At 45.2% G+C, this 20,230-nt stretch overlaps 1 protein-coding gene across 3 annotated transcripts in view; it reads right to left on the bottom strand.

The window, feature by feature from the left end:
* Positions 1 to 3,036: 3,036 nt before the first annotated feature.
* Cops7b (COP9 signalosome subunit 7B) overlaps positions 3,037 to 20,230 on the bottom strand; it is a 29,944-nt gene continuing 12,750 nt past the window's right edge. For 2 of the 3 annotated variants that reach the window (XM_059277994.1, XM_059277993.1), the window contains exons 4-7: positions 12,943 to 13,031; positions 10,206 to 10,408; positions 8,038 to 8,143; positions 3,038 to 4,708 (exon numbers count right to left, since the gene is read on the bottom strand). In XM_059277994.1, coding sequence (XP_059133977.1) covers positions 4,550 to 4,708; positions 8,038 to 8,143; positions 10,206 to 10,408; positions 12,943 to 13,031 — 557 coding nt within the window. In that variant the 3' untranslated portion in view covers positions 3,038 to 4,549. Of the gene's footprint in view, positions 4,709 to 8,037; positions 8,144 to 10,205; positions 10,409 to 12,942; positions 13,032 to 20,230 lie in introns of all 3 variants that reach the window. The other variant, XM_059277995.1, reaches the window with a different exon arrangement.

Genomic DNA, 20,230 nt, shown 5'->3' with positions numbered 1-20,230 from the left:
GACTGTGTGGAGACAGGTGTCAGTGAGGAGGAGGAGGAGGTGACTGTGTGGAGTCAGGTGTCAGTGAGGAGGAGGAGGAGGTGACTGTGTGGAGACAGGTGTCAGTGAGGAGGAGGAGGAGGTGACTGTGTGGAGACAGGTGTCAGTGAGGAGGAGGAGGAGGTGACTGTGTGGAGACAGGTGTCAGTGAGGAGGAGGAGGAGGTGACTGTGTGGAGACAGGTGTCAGTGAGGAGGAGGAGGTGACTGTGTGGACGCAGGTGTCAGTGAGGAGGAGGTGACTGTGGAGACAGGTGTCAGTGAGGAGGAGGTGACTGTGTGGAGACAGGTGTCAGTGAGGAGGAGGTGACTGTGTGGAGACAGGTGTCAGTGAGGAGGAGGAGGAGGTGACTGTGTGGAGACAGGTGTCAGTGAGGAGGAGGTGACCGTGTGGAGACAGGTGTCAGTGAGGAGGAGGAGGAGGTGACTGTGTGGAGGCAGGTGTCAGTGAGGAGGAAGCAGAGACAGAAACCGAGCTGTTAAAACAGAGAAAGGCTGTGTCTAGGAAGGGACGATGGATCCAGAAAGGATCTACCTGAGACCGTGTATCACATACGGGACTGGGAGACAGAAGATGCAGGAATGCAGGAAATGGTGGAGTGGGGAAGAACTGGCACAGCGGAGTGGGGGAGAAAATGACCCACACAGGGTCTCCTGCACAGTGAGAACAAGGGGGCAACTGACTGCTGCATCTGCAGCTGGAAGAAGAGAGACTGGGTTTTCCTGCCAATGTTTTCTACTATCCCAATGAAGTAGGAAAAGTCTTGTCTTCCACTGACAGCAAGACAAGTGTGATCAAACAAACCACTGTCACTGTCAGAAAACGGTGGGGAACAGGGCCGGAGAGATGACTCACTGATTAAAACCACTGGCTGCTCTTCCAGAGGACCTGGGTTCGATACCCAGGGAAACGTCCTCACAGCCGCAGGGAAGGAGAACGAGCTGACCAGTGGCACTGCACGACGACACAACAGCCCTGAGGACCCTCTGCACTGGGTGGCGGGTGGTGACCCGTGCTGGCCCAGCAGGGTGTGCTGCAGAGAACGCAGGTGGGCACGCAGGACCCCAGGACTGGGCCCTCATCCTGCTTCCCCACGACTTACTTCACTGTCAACTTCCTTCTCAAAGACAGTGTCGCTCACCTCTCATGGTAAGGGCCAGTTTGTTACGTCAGCTATGCTAGTGTCACAAGGTCAAGTCAAAGACAACCTACTTAGTAAACACAAATGTAAAACATCCACTCTACACGGGCATGGTGGTGCACACCTGCAACCCCAGCACTCGGAAGGGAGAGGCCAAGGCAGAAGGATGGTGAGTTAAGAGGCCAGCCTATGCTACACAGTAAGACCCTGTTTCAAAAAATCTCCTTAATGAGGTCAAAACTGTGGGCAGGCCCGCTGTTGCGGCCCCCAGCCAGTGGCTGGTGGGTATGAGAAAATGATATTACCATGCTGTAAGACTCACAAAACGGGTCAATTCACATCATATGATGTACAAGATGGAGGTGTAAAAGAGGCTGCTTCCTGAGAACATCTGTAATGACAGAAATGTTTCACATTAATTCAGCCCTGGGCCTGATCACGAGGCATCAGCTCTTACCTCAGAAACACTGGACGAAATATGGGGAGGACAAATTCTACCTTGAGCCACATCTGAAAGAGGTTATTTGGTAAAGAAAGGAGACAGAATGGGTTGCGGTCTATGGATGCGCCTGGTCTCAGTGTGTTTCTATAACTCAGTTCAACCTGAACCACAATTTAAGAATCATTTGCTCTGTAGATGTCTCACTCTAAATAAACTTACTTTTTTTAAAAAGCCACTTAATGCTCTAAGTATGTATATAAAGAAGATATTTCAAACACAACTACAGTTTCTAGTAAAAAGCTTATAGAGTAGACAGACACTCGTGGCTACACAAAGAACCCCCCAGAAGAAGAAGAAGGTGCAACCAGATTGCTCAAAGCCTGTTGCTAGACTTGACACTCAAATACCTTCAGTAGAATGATGGGTCCTTCAGTAAAACTCAAACAACTGCTGCCTCTTTGAAAAGAAAATTCTGGAGTCTCAGGCTGGTGTCAGTTAAAAGACAAGTCCTCAGAGTAACAAGCGAAATGGGGCAAGACCGAGGGTCAGCTGGAGGGCAGGCTGTAAACCAGAACGTCACACCATGGTAATGGTAGGACACGTGAAGGTTAGAATCAGGAGTCCTCTTTTCTGTCTTGACTCTTTGGGTTTCCTCCAGTGGAAACTGGAGATGACATCGATAATGTCCTCATTGGTCTCCAAAGATCGGACAGGACCAGCCGGAGTGAGGACCATTCTGACACAACTTTACCAGTGTGCTGTCATTAGCATGACCTTCCAGGAAGCAGCAAGCCGGGAAGACGACCTTAGAGTGATGGACTGCCAAAACAAATGGACACCTGTGGCATACAAACCCTATGTCCTGCCTGGTGCTGCTGGTGGTGGTGGTGGTGGTGGTGGTGGTGGTGGTGGCGGCGGCGGCGGCGGCGGCGGCGGCGGCGGCGGCGGCGGCGGCAGAGCATGCCTTTAATCCCAGAGGCAGGTGGATCTCTGAGTTCGAGGTCAGCCTGGTTTACAGAGCGAGTTCCAGGACAGCCAAGGCTACATGGAGAAACTCTGTCTTGAAAAAAAATTTTAATTAAATTAAAAATAAACAAACCCCATTTCCGAATAGACTTGCCAATGGGGAAAAAGGATGAACAGCAGCTTGCTCACAGTGTATCCCTGTCTGGGGTCTAGAGAGAGTAATGGGGAAAAAAAAATCTATGAAGCATGGAGATGTTCTAAACCTCTTAGGGTTTTTGAGAAGTACATGCTTCCCAAAACTTACCCAAAACGTATCCCATTAGAAATACCAATACCCAAAAGGATCTGGTGGAGAAATCAGTGTGAGCATGAGTTTCATCCTCAGGATGCCTCCAAGACCTTAGTAATGAATTTCCAGTGAGGATTTGGGGTGCAGGGAGTGCCACATTTATTTAACAACAGGACCCCTCTTCCACAGAGATGTGATCCAGAGATTCATCAAACACACTTTGGGAACCAAACCTAACCTCTGGTTAGGCACAGTGGTATATGAGCACATGGACCAGCATAAAAGGAAACAAGAATACTTTTAACACTGAATCAACCTACTTTTCAATCATGCTACAAAAACATTCTCTAAACCACCCAAATTACTGCTCTCCAAACCCACCTGTACAACCCCATACTCCAGCCACATATGCCAAATCTACACTCTTGTTATTTTGTTGTTTTTGTTTTTGCTTTTCTATAATGTGCTTTTTCCTCAATAGAGTTTAAAATCAGACCAGGACCTCCACCTCCCCTTACGAAAACAAAATAAAACACACACACACACACACACACACACACACCCTCCAACCAGGTGAGAAATCCCCGGCGATTAGACTATAACAAATATTGACACAAAGGGAGAAAAAAGCATGTTGAAATGTATTAGAATCAACCTGTACAAAAAAAAAAAAATTAAAATATAACCTGAAACTGTTCAAGTTCAGAAAGTCTAGTCAAGTCCTTTTCTCTGGCCAGGAGTATGATGTCATCAGAGGGCTCTGGGTCGCCAGCCAAGGAGGGGCGGGAAGGAAGGAGAAAGAAGCAGCAATGGTCCTTCACCAGTCTGAGGGGCTTCGGCACCACCATTCCTACCCCAGGGGCAGCCAGGAGGCATGAGAGATCTCGGGAGAGCAAATGTCGGCAGACAACCCCAGTGGGCAGCTGGGCCTACGTGCCAAATCACGGCTGAGCAGTCAGAGAGCAGGAGGAGTGGCCGGCAGAGGACACCAAGCTAGGAGGAACACCTTCTGCCGCCCACAGACCCCAAGCACCCCACTGGACTCAGATACCAGAGGTTAGTCAGCCCAGGGCTCCCAACTTGACGAGAGATCCTGGCTGGGCTTAAGAGGCTGAAAACCCAAAGGTTTAGTAAACAGAGCCCAGCACCACGTCCCTCCACAGCCTGAACTGGCGCTGCCAACAGGGGTAAGGCAGGAGAGGGGACAACGTGGCTACCTGACTAGAGACACTTGCACCATTGTGGGTACTGTGGTACATGGGGCTGGAGAGCAAGGCTCCTCTTCACTCCGAGGGGAGCCTTCTCCACAGTCAGACCTCAAGACTGAGGAAACTGCCTCCAGCTTAGGACCAGCCTGACAAAACGACATGGAGCAAAGGAACACCTGGGAGGGAGGTAGCCCATCGAGACAAGGAACCCCTGGAGGGAAGCTGGGCAGTGTCGGACCCTGTTAGGATGGCATCCGTTGAGCCCCTGAGTCTGAAGGGATCAACTAGGAGAGGAGGCAAAGGAGGAGCAATCATTTTCCGCAATGGTACCAATGGATGGGGAGGTACTGGTGAGGGGTGGGCAGGTCTGGAACTCACTACAGGTGGAGAGGGGAGGAATAGGCCCTGGGTGTCCCCTCCCCACCTGACCCAGGCCTGGTGAGTGCCAGCTGCCCCAGCCGGCCCTAGTGGCGGCTGGAGACCAGACCTTTCACTTTGGACATCTTCTTGGTGGGCTGCCTCTGCTCAGTGTGAGGGGGGCACTCGCGTTCAGCCAGCTGCTGCTCCATTTCCTGAGCTGAGGAGGAGGCTGTTGCTTTGAGTGTCTTCTTGATGTTGCTGACCTGGAAGGACAAACAAAACTTGTGTGACCTGCCTGAACACACCTGAAACCCAAGTCCTGTTCTTACTATAAGGACCACCCAGAGAGGCAGCCCAAATCCTCTGCAACAAAATCTAAACGACATTCAGAAACCCACAGAAGACAAACAGGCTGCTCATAGATGAAATGGAAATGGATTCAGCAAAAACGTGGAACTAGGAGCTGCAAAGATAGCCCCGGAGGCCGGAAGAGGCCATCAGTTCCCCTGGAGCTGGAGTGACAGGTAGTTGTGAGTCACCCTGGGTGCTGTGAACTGAACTTGAGTCCTCTGGAAGAGCCACAAGCACCCTTACCTGCTGAGCCATCTCCCCAGCCCACATTTCTAGTTTAAGAACTAGTGTTTGGTACTAGAATAACAGCCCTCTCTTTCCCGCTGCACACCGTGAGAGCATCTGTGAAGGACATGCTCTTAGAGTGAGCTTCCCAGATCAAAATGGATGCAAGTTTCAGACTGAATCAGTATCACTATGCAGATTGAGTATCCAGTATCTGAAATGACTCAAACCTGGGGTGTTTCAGATTTCAGTGCTTTTCAAGATTTGGGGAAACATTTTACTGATATTCAAAAGTTTCTTCAGATTGGGGCTAGAGAACTGGCTCAGCAGTTAAGATCACTTGTTGCTCTTGCAGAAGACCCATGTTCAGTTCCCAGCACCCACATCTGGTAACTCCCAACCTCCCATAGTTGCAGGGAATCTGACAACCTCATGTGGCTTCTTCAAGCACCAAATACATGTGGCGTACACTCATACAGACACACAATAGACACATAAATAAAAGTAAAATCTTTTTAAAATGTCTTTGGCCAGACATGGTGGCACATACCTTTAATCCTAACACTGAGGAGATGGGGGAAGGCAGCTCTATGTGAGTTCAAGGCCAACCTGGTCTACATAGTGAGTTCTAGGCTAGCCAGGACTACATAGTGAGACCATGTCTAAAAAATAAATAAATAAAGTCTTTTAATAAGAATCACAACTCTGCTCTTTAAAAATCCACCCAGTAGGCTAAGGAGACAATGCACTAGTCAGCACTGTGCTTACCTCGCAAGCACAAGGCCCTGAACTGAACTCCAGAACCCACACACAAAATGCCAAGCATAACAGAAGACATCTGCAATCCCAGTGCTCAGTGGCAGAGGCAGACCCCTGGTCCTCACTGACCAGTTGGCCTAGCCTACTTGGAGACTTCCAGGCCAATGAGAGACTCAGCTTAAAAAAAAAAAAGTAGGAGAGTACCCAAGGAATGACCCCTGAAGTAGTTCACTGGCATCTACATGCCTGTGCAAACTCATGTACCTGCAGACCCGTGCACCTGCACCCACAAATGTACACACAAAGGGAGGAAAACAGGTGACAGACAGAAAGACAGACAATGACGACCAGTGCTTCTGCCAAGCAGTACCGAACTGAGTGTGGGTACCCACGACCAGGACTCAAGAATGGCTACCCAGGCAGGTCTACCAGTTAAACCTATTTTAGCCTCAAAGACTTTAAAGCACCCAGTCATCTGCACCCCCATCTCTTGCACCCATTTGATAACAAGTACTCCCACAAGTGTCTTTTTTGACCAAAATCTGACCAGGGCCTTCCTTAGAGGCTGCCTCTGCCCCATCCCCACCCGGCGAAACTAGTTTGTAGAGCTTTTTCAAAGCATCTGCATCAGGAATCTCCCAGTGGGGTAAACCTGTTAACAAAATGCAGCCTGGTACTATCAGAGATCAGAGACCCTAAAGACAAGCAAGAGACAGAAGAGCTCCCCAGGGGAGGAAACTGCATTCGGAGGGGAGAACCAGGGCAGGTGTGGGAGACAGGCGGTGTGGTGATAGGTAAGTACAGTCCCAGTACTCTAGAGGCTGAGGCGAGAGGATGGGAAGCTTGAAGCCAGCCTGGGATGAATTTTAAAAAGCAAGGAAAAGCTAAAAGAGCAAACAGAAATCAAGCCTACAGGAAATGAGACGGAGACATGAAAGATGGTGGAAATCGCTCTCTATGAGGTACCCAGGAGGCATGGTTTTAGCACACTGTAACAACTTAACTCCTGAGGGATTTTCTACACAATAAAATATAGTGCTTACTCTTGTTCTATTACCTGCGTGAGGGGAACACAGCCTATTTTGTGACTGTGTAACAATAGCTATATATTAACATTCCACAGAACACCACACACAGGCACATTCAAATATAAAGAGAAATAGATCCCAAAAGCAAACGTAACGAAGAGAAGCTTTGTGGTGCTGTGAGCCATCCTTCTGTTCCCGCCAGAGTGCCTTCAGGGATGCGGCAAAGCCTGGGAATGGTCCTGTTGTCCTCTGTCTCCCCCAGGTACGCTGAACTATAGTTAAATAACGCTATTTCTAGAAAAGCTAAAACGAGAGAATTCTCAGGTGGTTTGTCATAGGGATGACTGAACTCAGACGGAGGCTCTGGAAGGCACAACTCACCAGAAAGTTGTTGTTCTAAGATTCGGAAGGAAAACATCAAGTTTCTCCCCTCTGAGAACAGCAATGTAATTTAAGGACAAATGGAAAAAAATACATCTCACCTACTCAGTTGAGAAAAAGGTTACAAATCTGGGCAAGCCTAAGAGAAGCACAACACAAGGAGTGTGATGGCATCACTTCGGCTCTTTGTCCATGTGTGTTCTGGTCAGGTGAGGATGCAGTCAGCACCTGAAGCATGCTCAGCCAGGGATGATGAGCACCTGCTCTTGATACCGGACCATGAACAAGGTGCTGAGCTCTGCTCTCTCTTCTACGTCAGTCTGCTCTAAGTTTCTTAGAAAGCTAGTAGTTAGTAGGTTGTTTTAACCGGCATGGAAGAGGTCATGACCTTGCCCTTTCCTCACATTTCTTTCACATTTCAGTATTTTTTAGTATTTATTTATTTTACGTGTACGTGAATGTGCCGGCATACATCTGTGAACATGTACATGTAAGAGCCATGGAGGCCAGAAGGCGGCATTGGATCCCCTGGAACCGGAGTTTCAGGTGATTGTGAGCTGCCATGTGAGTGCAGAGAGTCAAACCTAGTCCTCTTAACTGCTCAGCCGCCTCTCCAGCCCCTTCCATCCAGTTCTAAAACACATCTCCAACATTTCTCTTCCTCGGGAGCTGCACAGTGTGTGTACACTGGCGAGTTACCCGTTCTATGATCTAAGCCTTCGAATTCTCTGCTAAATCCCTACCGAGCCCAGGCCATTGAAGGACTATTTGTTGCATTCACACAAAAGCACACGACAGGAACTATCTGGACACCCTAACGAGAGGAGCAGCTGCTCCCTCCTTTTTACCTCCGCCTCCACCTGCTGCTGCGTCCGGTGGTGGTTCTCTTTGTACTGGTTGGCTCTCAGAACTTGCTGTTCAATGCCCAACAGAACCGCCTCACAGTCATCACACCTGCAATGGAAACACCGGCCTGAGCAGAAGGCTCCCAGCAGCACCCGATGGGCCTCCTTGAACAAGTCCCACTGCCAGATGCTCGCGCCAGTCTGCTCTCCTTCCAAACAAGCCCGCAGATCCAGTGGCTTGTGGGGGTTTCTCGGAACACAGCTCCAGTTCCCGTCTTCGCCGCCCATAAGAAACAGTTGTACAGACTAAGACCGAAGGAGGGATACACTCCACAGGTTAACACTGGCTGACACTACTTTAGAGACTGCCTTTTTCCTCAGAATTTGATGTTATTTCCTAGTTACCAACAACTTCTCACTTTTATTTTTCCACTTTCTATTTAAAATTTTTAAAAACAGGCTGGGCCTGGTGACACAGCCTTTAATCCCAACACTCAGGAAGCAAGAGGCAGACAGACAGATTCCTGAGTTCAAGGTTAGACTGGTCTACACCAGCCAGGTCTCAAACTGAGAGTCTGTCTCAAAAATAAAAAAGTTTTGGAAGAGCAATGTAATGAATATTCCCATCCCATACACTACTATTCAACATGGTCGACACTTGGCCTTATTTGTACTCTCTCAGGATAATTCTGTTTCTAATTTACCTCTAACACCTAATTAGGAGTTCTGAGAGTCTCTTTTAGTCACTGAAGTGATGTTTCAATGGTTAGGACACTTGTTGCTCTTACAGAGGATCCAAATTCAGTTCCCAGCACCCACGCACAACCTCACAACCATCCATAACTCGAGCTCCAGGGAATCCGACGCCCTCTTCTGACCTCTATGGGCACCAGATAAACACCCAGTGCACTTCTACACATGCAGGTAAGACACTTATAAAATAAAATTAATACATCTTTTTGTGTGTGTGTCCTGAGACAGGGTTTCTCTGTGTAGCTCTGGCTATTCTGGAACTCACTCTGTAGACCAGGCTGGCTTCCAAGTCACAGAGATCCATGCCTCTGCCTTCTGAGTGCTGGGATTAAAGGGGTGTGCCACTAATAAATAAATCTTAAAAAAAAAAAAAACTGGGTGTGGTAGCACCTGAGAGGCAGAGTCCGGCAGACCAGAGTTTAGAGCAAACCCAGTTAAACTATGTATCCCTCAAACCTGGGATACATAGTTCCAGGCAACCCTGAGCTAGAGAACAAGTCCCTGTCCCCACTACCCTCCCCAAAAGCAAGTTTCCCTGCCTCCCAGCACAAAGCTGTCCACTCTGCCTAATGACATACAGAATGCTATGAGCCTAGGTGGGATACTCTCCTCATCTCAGCAACGCTCCCTCCCTCAAAACTTCCTCACGATTCCCTAAGATCTGGCTTCATAAGCTCCAAATCATTTAAACCTCATAGCAAACCCTTATAGAACACGTAATCACTTTTGCAAACATCAAATTCCACTAAAATAAGACTATATCCCAAAGTCCCAGTTCTTCTACTAAATTCATTTACTTTTTTTGGGCAGGAGGTCTGTTGGGAATTAGATTCTCCAATTGGCCTCCAACTCATAATCCTTCTGCCTCAGTACACTGAGTGCTAGGATTACAGGCGTGTACCACCACACCAGTTGCCCAATTCTTTGTATGCTCAAACAATTGTCAAATATTCTATGTGTCTGTGTTCCAAGTCACAAAACCCCATTCACTCACAATGACAAAACCCTCACAATGTTTCCCAGCACTAACTAGCTTAACATGTTACTGACAAACACTACCTTCCTGAGCTCAGCCAAACTGAGTTTATGTTTGGAAGGTGCAGGCTTAGTGCCACACAGGTAGGATACGAAGACTCTACTTGCATCTCCACATGAATATTTTATAGCCCACTATTAAATGGCCCTGCTGTATTTACAGTCAGTTTTACAATCCAGGCACAAGGAAGCCCGGAAGGAGTCCTAACCACACAGCTGGAATTACAAATGCAGGCCTGGTCTCTGTCTCGTGTCCCATGGCCCCAGTTTCCTGACTGACGCAAGGCCTACCACAGACCCTTGGCTGACTTCTGAAGGTCACAATTTTGCAAAGAGAGGCACAAAGGGCATACTAGAAGCTCCCCTCTATCTCCCAGCCTCACCACTCATGCAAGGTCTTGACAATATTATTGATATCTTTCTTTCGGATATCACGGCCAATGCAGAAATCCACTTCCAGCAGCTGGTTTCGCTGGTCCAGCTTGCCCTGGATGATGTCAGTGTAGACGGCCTCAATGATAAGGTCTTCTAGTTCCCGGAGATTCCTCATCTCCAGGTCCTTCAGCAGCACAGAGTAGGGGATACACTGTGGATAGGTCATATGACAGTTATAAAAACCACTTGGCAAGCATTGCAAAAGAACAAAAAAATCAAGTATTACCCACATAGGCAATAGCTGTCTCTCTGTGCTTAGGCAATGCAGGCCAGTGGTAATCATCAATATCTAAGATAACAGGAGATGGATAAACAAACTATGGAACCTGTGACACCCAACAAGAGCTTACAGCACTCAAGAAAGCACTTTCCTAGTTCTCTATATCCTGGTCTTTACCCAGCTCTTAGCTTCCACATCCATACTCTGACAGATGCTAAACACTCCTTCCACAGGAAAGAGATACTCAGTATGTGCTACACTGCCACCTTATGGAGGCTTGAAGACTTTGCATAAAATGCTCAATGGCTGCAAGCCTCAAACTGAAGCCAGACACTATATAGATGGCTTACCCAACAGAGGCATAGCAAAACAAAACAAAACAACAAAAAATACACTCATGTGCATGTGCGCACACACACACACACACACACACACACACACACAACAACAACAACCCAGTCACCTTGCAGGCCAGCATATCTACTACCTACAGTGGCCAGTAGAGCTGGGCAACTCACAGGTTATTCTCAAGTTTGTGTTTGTTTCTCAAACTCTTCAGCCAATATCAAATTTCCAATAACAGCCCTTCATACTAAAAAACAGAGTATCTAAATACATGTATTCTACAAATCCTGAGATATCAGAACTAGTTTAGAAATAGAGGTTAAGTAAACAGAAACAGATTAGAGGAAAGTGAACACAGAAGAGAACAGAGCAAGCATACCTAGAAGGCTTTTCTGCGGATTAAAGCATGCTCTCTAGGGGTGGTGGATGGGAGTAAAATGATAGGCCTGGAAAGAAGAAAACGGTCTTCCTACTCCTTACCATGCATGAGAAGTCCACGATTAGGAAAAGAGAAGGTCCTGGTACCCCATCCCCCAAGAAAGCAGGGCTGACTAGGCCACCAGTGGAGCACAGTGGCGGAGCACCAGACAAACATGCACACAGCACTGAGTTCCAATCCCTCAGTTTAGTCTTCAGAACAAGAGAGGAGGAAGAACAAAAAGAGAAGGAGCCTCCACCTGAAATACGAGGCTGACCACCAGAAAGCCGTGATGTGATTAGATCAGATACAATTGTTTGAACAAATGAAAAGACAATCAAGGAAGAAATCCACAACTCTTAATCCCAGAGGAGAAAAGCAAACCTGTCAAAGGCACATTCTCAAAGAAACAGACACAGTCAAGGAAGAGGTGAGCCAAAACCAACTATGAATTAACGGAGTCTGGCCTTTCTTTGCTAAAAGCTGTAAGCTACTGGCTGTAAGGCTTCTTCTAAATTGGCTGAGGCAGAGAACCTGCAGCTATGATGTGGTGGAATTTGACAGGATAGGGCCTAACACTGGCATATGAAAATTAAATAAATAAAAACAAAGTTAGCAGATAAGGAAAAAAATTAATGCAGTTAACCCTGAAAATCCCAAAGAAAAACAAAATAGATATCTACCTTGCCAGGGAAAGGGGCACGCCTTTATTCCCAACACTCGGGAGGCAGAGGCAGGTGGATCTCTGTAAATTTGAGGCCAGCCTGGTCTACAGAGCAAGTTCTAGGACAGCCAGGGCTACACAGAGAAGCCCTGTCTCAAAAAAAGAAAACAAAAGAAAAGAAAAGAAGGAAGGAAGGAAGGGGGAGAGAGAGAGAGAGAGAGAGAGAGAGAGAGAGAGAGAGAGAGAGAAAGAAAGAAAGAAAGAAAGAAAGAAAGAAAGAAAGAAAGAAAGAAAGAAAGGGAAAGATATACCTCTCTCTCTCTGGACTGGTGGTTGTGGCTCAGTGATAAGAGTATTTGCCCAACACGTACAAGTCTCAGTGATAAGAGTATTTGCCCAACACGTACAAGCCTCGAGTTTAATCCCCAGTATTACAAAATAAGTAAAAATCCACTTAGTCCAACACAGCAAGTCTTTCCTCCAGCATGAGGGCAATGAATCTGGTACTCTAGGAAATTCAGGACGTTGTTAACTTGCTGCAAGAAGCCTTACTAAGGCTGCGTATGGTGTGACACACCTGTAACCCAGCATGTGGGAGGCTGAGGCAGGAGGACTGCCATGACTGTGAGGTCAACTTGTGCTAAATAGTGAGTTTGAGGATAGCCTGGACCACATAGTGAGAGTCGGTATCACCATAACAAAAACAGTCAAAGAAAGATACCTTGCTGTATCAAGAAGATGCATTTTTTTAAAGAGCATTTAAGTAGCAGGCTCCTCTTAATCTGGCAAATTGCTTCCCCTGAATGAAGCCCCATAGCATGCCAGAACAGAGACCTGATTAATCAAGCAATCACTGCTGGGCTCGCTTTTCCAGAACAGAGCAGGCAGTGACTGTCCACACACTTTAGTTGTTATCTCTTTATCTGCCAAGTACACTTCATGCATGTAGGACATGAGTAGCTACATATTTTTTCATTGATGGTAATAAGACACCTGAGCTGGGGTTCAGATGAAGACAAGAAAGGTTTGGGACAGTACCTTCATCCTTGATGCCAAACTCACGATGGTAAGATGCCTCAGCTTGTTCCGCTGAGCTGCGCTCAGTTCTGGCAGGCTCTCCTTGTTGGCTGCTCAGTCCCACCCACCACAAAAATCAAGACACAAAATGAAATTAGGATTTGTTTTTATGATAAGCTCATCAACTCCCCCACCAAACCTACTACTAGATCACTGTCATGACTGTGCTCTAACTCACTCAGCAAACACTCCATCAACAGCCCCCACCTTCTCTGGAAGATCAAGTGCTTCCAGAGAGCAAAGATTCAGTCTCTACACAGAAGTTTAGTTTGGAAGCCAGATGTGAACAAACAAAATTACATGACCAGCTATCTTTTTTTTTTCAAGACAGGGTTTCTCGTGTAGTTTTGGTTCCTGTTTTGGTTCCTGTCCTGGATCTCACTTTTTAGACCAGGCTGGCCTCGAACTCACAGAGATCTGCCTGGTTCTGCCTCCCTAGTGCTGGGATTAAAGGCGTGCACCACTGCCGCCCAGCATGATCTTAATGGGATACTGTTGGTGCCCCTTGTGAAGTTCAATTAAGTTCAACAATCCTTCACTGAGCAAGCTATGTGCAATGCACACATGGCTTACAGGGAATCCAGGATGAATCAGACTCCAGGCTTTGTTGGGGGCTGCACCACACAACTCCAGGAGTGCCAACTATGTGGTGCTCAATACCCCTGCACATGTCCTCAAGTTTGTTTTGTTTCATTGTTGATTTTTTGAGGGGAAAGGGGTTGAGACAGGGTTTTATGTAACACAGGCGGACCTCACACTCATTAGGTAGGCGAGGATGACCTTGAATTCCTGATCCACCTGCCTTTGCCTCTGCCTCTCAAGTGCTGGGATTACAGGTGTAAGCCACCATGGCCACCCAGCCTCAGTCTCACAATCACATGCTGTAATAGCTACAAGTGCAAAGGTAAAACTACCGGAAGAAATTTACAAGCTATCTGAAGAGACAGGTAGAGGGCAAGGAAGACAGAGAAGAGATTAAAGGAAGAAAAGAAGAAAAGGGACAGAGAAAGAGAGAAAAAACAAACACCATCTCATTGGGGAGGCACAAAAAAACTAAACAAAGGTTTCACGGAAGAAGAGTTTGAGACGAATCTTGAGGGATGAGCAAACTTTTAGTAATGACATTAATGGTCACAGTAGCAGCTACACATGACACAGAGCAGAGCCATTCACACACATGCAGCTCACCCTCACAGCCACTCCACGAGACAAGACTTCAAATGTCCTCAACCATGATTCTGGATTCTAAAACACTGAATTTTGTTTTGTTTGGTTTTTCAAGACAGGACTTCTCCGTGTAGCCCTGACTACCCTATAATTCACTCTGCAGACCAGGCTAGACCGGAACTCAGAGAACTGCCTGCCTCTGCCTCCTGAGTGCTGGGATTAAAGGAGTGCAACACCACTGCCCGGGTGAATTTTTTTTCTTAAGCAGAATGTTGAAACGTATCAAGCAGCAATTCCTACCTTGAACTGAGGCTAGTTTTTTCTCCTACTTGTGAATACTCACCTGTTTTGTGGGAAAATTATGAATATGTTTAACTTCAGCTTTGCCTACATCCCATGAAATTACAGAACAAGGCACATATAACAAATTATCTTTCTCTAACAATATTTTCATTATATTTCATTGTGTGGGTATCTGCACATGTGTACAGGTACCTTTAGAGGCCAGAAGCTTTGGATCCCTGGAACTGGAGTTACAGGTGGTATTGAGCTGCCTGGTGTGGGTGCTGGGCACTGACCTCCAGCCCTCTGCAAAAGCAACGTGTGCTCTTAACTGCTATCTCTCCGGCCCCATGTTACCTTTTTAAATTCCCAAAACTCTAAATCCTGAAAATATTTAGCCTAAAGACTTGAAAAACTGCCAGGAAGCAGAGGCAGGTGGATCTCTGTGAGTTCCAGGCCAGCCTGGTCTACAGAGTGAGTTCCAGGACTGCCAAGACTACACAGAGAAACCCTGTCTTAACATATTGCTCTCATTTTACAGATAGGGAAGCTAAGGTACACACGTGATCATTTAACTTGCTAAAAGCCACACAACTCATCCAAGCGGCTCTAGACTCTAATGCAGGCAGTCTGGTGCCAGAGTCTGTGCAATGCTGCCTTCTCAGACAGTGACAAAAGATGCTCATCAGAACCAAGAGCGGGTCAGAGAAATGCCATGTACGCAGAAGCAGTAGACTGTTCAATCTGACAGCCACACAGAGTGAGTACAAGTGGCCAGTGAAGTAGGAAGGAATGCCAAGGAAACAGGAGAGGGAGTCTTGGGTACCAGGCTACTTTTATAGCATCAAGAAAAGAGAAACTCAAAGCGATTACACTAAAATCAGGAACAAGACAAGGCTGCCCACTCTCCCCATATTTATTCAATATAGTACTTGAAGTTCTAGCTAGAGTAATAAGACAACTAAAGGAGATCAAAGGATAGAAATTGGAAAGGAAGAAGTCAAACTTTCACTATTTGCAGACGATATGATAGTATACATAAGTGACCCCAAAAATTCTACTAGGGAACTCCTACAGTTGATAAACTCCCTCAGTAAAGTGGCAGGATACAAGATCAACTCAAAAAAACCAGTAGCCCTCCTATATACAAATGATAAAAGGGCTGATAAAGAAATCAGAGAAACACCACCCTTTACAGTAGCCACAAATAATATAAAATACCTTGGGGTAACACTAACTAAACAAGTGAAGGACCTGTATGATAAGAACTTTAAGTCTCTGAAGAAAAAAATTGAAGAAGATATCAGAAAATGGAAAGATCTCCCATGCTCATGGATAGGTAGGATTAACATAGTTAAAAAAAAAAAATGGCAATCTTACCAAAAGCAATCTACAGATTCAATGCAATCCCCATCAAAATTCCAACACAATTCTTCACAGACTTAGAAAGAACAATACTCAACTTCATATGGAAAAATAAAAAACCCAGGATAGCTAAAAGAATCCTGTACAATAAAGCAACCTCTGGAGGCATCACCATCCCTGACCTCAAGCTCTACTATAGAGCTATAGTAATAAAAACAGCTTGGTACTGGAATAAAAACCGACATACGGACCAATAAAATCAAATTGAAGACCCTGACGTTAATCTGCACATATATGAACACCTGATTTTTGACAAAGAAGCCAAAACTATACAATGGAAAAAAGAATCTTCAACAAATGGTGCTGGCATAACTGGATGTCAACATGTAAAAGATTGCAAATAGATCCATATCTGTCATCGTGCACAAAACTTAAGTCCAAGTGGATCAAAGACATCAACATAAATCCAGTTACACTAAACTTAATAGAAGAGAAAGTAGGAAGTACTCTTGAACGCATTGGCACCGGAGACCACTTCCTAAATATAACACCAGTAACACAGACACTGAGAGTAACAATTAATAAATGGGACCTCTTGAAACTGAGAAACTTTTGTAGGACAAAAGACACAGTCAATAAGACAAAAAGACAGCCTACAGAATGGGAAAAGATCTTCACCAACCCCACATCTGATAGAGGACTGATCTCTGAAGTATATAAAGAACTCAAGAAACTAGACATCAAAATACTGAACAATTCAATTAAAAAATGGGCTAAAGAGCTAAACAGAGAATTATCAACAGAAGAATCTCAAATGGCTGGAAGACATTTAAGGACATGCTCAACATCCTTAGTCATCAGAGAAATGCAAATCAAAATGACTCTGAGATACCACCTTATACCTGACAGAATGGCTGTGATCAAAAACACTAATGACAGTCAATGTTGGAGAGGATGCTGAGCAAGGGGAACACTCCTCCACTGTTGGTGGGAATACGAACTTGTACAACCACTGTGGAAATTATTATGGAGGTTTCTCAGAAAATTGGGAATCAATCTACCTCAAGACCCAGCCATACCACTCTTGGGCATATACCCAAGGAATGCTCAATCATACCACAAAGATACATGCTCAACTATGTTTATACCAGCATTATTTGTAATAGCCAGAACCTGGTAACAACCTAGATGCCCATCAACTGAAGAATGGATTAAGAAAATGTGGTACATATGCACAATGGAGTACTACTCAGCAGAGAAAAACAATGACAGCATGAAATTTGCAGGCAAATGGATGGAACTAGAAAATATCATCCTGAGTGAGGTAACCCAGACTCAAAAGGACAAAATATCATCCTGAGTGAGGTAACCCAGACTCAGAAGGACAAACATGGTATGTACTCACTCATAAGTGGATACTAGATATAAAGCAAAGGACAACCAGACTGCAACCCACAGATCCAGGGAGGCTACATAGCAGGGGGGACCCTAGGATGACTGTGGCTTAGAATAAGTTTTGGTTTTGCCCAATCACTGGGCAAGCTTTAGTGAACATTTCACTATTAGGATAAGAATTTGTACCGTATCAAGCTGATGACAGAAAATGCTAGCCATACTTTCAGGAGGGGAGGCTAAAATCTTTTTAGATTATGGATTAGCCTATAGAAAAATGCCTGCTATAAATCAAACAGTGAAGGGGAAGATGAATAGGAATCTCACTTACACAACTTAAGTAAAACGTAGCTCTCTGAACAGATGAAGATAGGTTTCTTCTGTATCCCAGAATCTAATCAATATTTATATGTATAATTCAGCTATTATTTGGCTTAAAAGGGCTTATTGGGAAATGTTATCATTTTTACTATTTTCTACAGAGAAAATATTTTCCAGTTTCAAATAACCCTGGACTCTTGAATTATAACCTGTTTTTAATTTCAAAAAGAAAGAAAGAAAGAAAATGTCCTGCAGGCTTCCTATAGCTGGATCTTCAGGAGGCATTTTCTCAGTTGAGGTTCCCTCATCTCAGATGACTATAGCTTGTGTCAAGTTATATAAAACTATCCAACACAAACCTGTATCAAGGAAGTAAGGTAGAGTAGCAGAGCAGAAAACCCAATGTTCTTCTCATTCAAACCACCACACACATAAAATAAATTTTAAAAAAGATGATCTGATACTCACTAATCTTACCACTTTCACTTTGTATCATATTTAACCCCTTTATTGGCTTCCTCAACTTGAGGAACCAAACTCAGGACCCTGTGCATGCTAGGCAAGAGCTCCACCACTGAGCCACCCACCCATTCCTTTATTTAAACCTTTAAGCACTATGAGAACAACCCAAAGATCCACTGGCTGGTGAAGAGCATCACATGGTGCATCTATTAAGTGGAGCAAGACTACGGCACCAAGGGTTGAGGTTTGCTGACCCTCCAGACATCATGCTTGGGGACAGAAGCCAGACCTAGAATGAGTGAGTGGCAGCTACCTGGGATCACAGTAGGAATAGGGAATGATTGCTAAGGGACGAAGGACATATTTTGGCCTTGACAGGAATGTTTCAAATCATACCATGACAATGGTTATATATTTCTGTGGATTCACTAAAAACCACTGACTTATACACACTGAAAACAGAGAGAGAGAGAGAGAGAGAGAGAGAGAGAGAGAGAGAGAGAGAGAGAGAGAGAGAGAGAGAAGAACGAGGAGGAGGAGGAGGAGGAGGAGGAGGAGGAGGAGGAGGAGGAGGAGGAGGAAGAGGAGACAAATGTAAGTACCTCACTCCTGACTATGTAATGTTTCCTAATATTTTATTCACTATTATTGTGTGGGTGTGTGTGTAATGTGTGAGTGTGAGCACAGCCACGCTACAGTGTGCATGTGGAGGTCAGAGAACAACTTTCCAGAGTCAGTTCTCTCCTTTGACTCTGGCTCCTAGGGAGTGAACAGAAGTTGTCAGCCTTGCACAGCAAGTGTTCTACCTACTGAACCATCTTGCCAGCCCACTACGATTTAAGATTATAATTTAAGACCATTCAAAAAATGCCCTTATCAGAGAAGCTGCTTCTTGCAATAGATGATAATTAACACCGAGACCCATAGCTGGACAATGTGTAAACAGTGAGAGACTTTGGAGCACCCAGAGAGGTTGTTTTCATCACTCCTCCCCTCAAGGCTCAGGGATCATTGCAGAAGAGGAGGTGGGAAGACTGTAAGAGTCAGAAGTGGTGGACCGTGGAATGGTGTCATCCAGACACAACAGGACTGATGTACACATGAACTTACAGAGACTGTGAGAGCAGACACAAAACATGCACAGGTTCAAACCAGACATAATCCCAACACTGAGAGGGAAGATAGACACAAGGTCCCACCCCTAACCAATAAGCTATTTGTGATTGACACCTGCTCGGGAAGGGAAAATCAGTTTTCTCCAATGGCGTATCACTGAGTACATCAACTGTACTCCAGGGCAGGTTCCAAGCCCAAGAGTGTGAGGCAACACAGAATGGACACCATGGTTTTGATGAGAGACTTTTGCTTTGTTTTTGTTTTGTTTTACTTTTTATTTTTTGTCTTATTGTTTTTTGTTTTTACTTTGGTTTTTATTTTTTTATTTTCAAGAGAGAGAGAGAAAAAAAACATGAAGTTGGGTGGATAGGGAGGTAGGAAGGATCTGGGAGGAGTTAGTAGGGAAGAATATGATTAAATATATTGTATGGCCAAGAGGTTGTAGCGCACATCTTTAATCCCAGCACTCGGGAGGCAGAGACAGGCAGATCTCTGTGAGTTCGAGGCCAGCCTGGTCTACAGAGCGAGATCCAGGACAGGCTCCAAAACTACACAGAGAAACCCTGTCTCGAAGAAAAAAAAAAATTGTATGAAAAAATTTACCCAAAAAAAAGTGAATTAAAATAAAAACATTCAAATGGGCTAAGAATGTAGCTCAGTGGTACAGTGGTTTATTATGAAATAGTAAAAATGAATGTAGACATGATGGCACATATCTGTAAGATAAGAAATTGGGAGGTGGAGGCAGGAGGATCCAGAGTTAGAAGTCAGCCTGAGCAACACAGCAAGACTCTGACTTTTAAAAAAAAAAAAAAAAAGTTAAGTATCTTACATGTGGATTTGGGCAAAGACCTGGGAAGGCAAAGTATGAGACTGCATACACAAGCTAATTACACCCATATAACACAAAACAAGCATAGGGGGGAACACCCAGCATCATAATGCTAATGGTAACTTCATGGTCTGTAACGTTTTATTATTTTTCAAATTCTCTTCAATATAGTAATCTTATTTTGGTAACAATCAAGTTGGGCAAGGTGGTTCATCCTTATAATCTCAGCACTCAAGAGAATGAAGCAGGAATATTTTGAGTTCAAGATCAGCCTATGTTATACAAAACCCTATCTCAAAAAACAAATAAAGC

This window comes from Peromyscus eremicus, chromosome 13, assembly GCF_949786415.1.
Source record: "Peromyscus eremicus chromosome 13, PerEre_H2_v1, whole genome shotgun sequence".
Taxonomy (NCBI): Eukaryota; Metazoa; Chordata; class Mammalia; order Rodentia; family Cricetidae; genus Peromyscus; species Peromyscus eremicus.
Note: the sequence above shows the minus strand (reverse complement) of the source record. Positions and strands in the feature narration are given on the sequence as shown.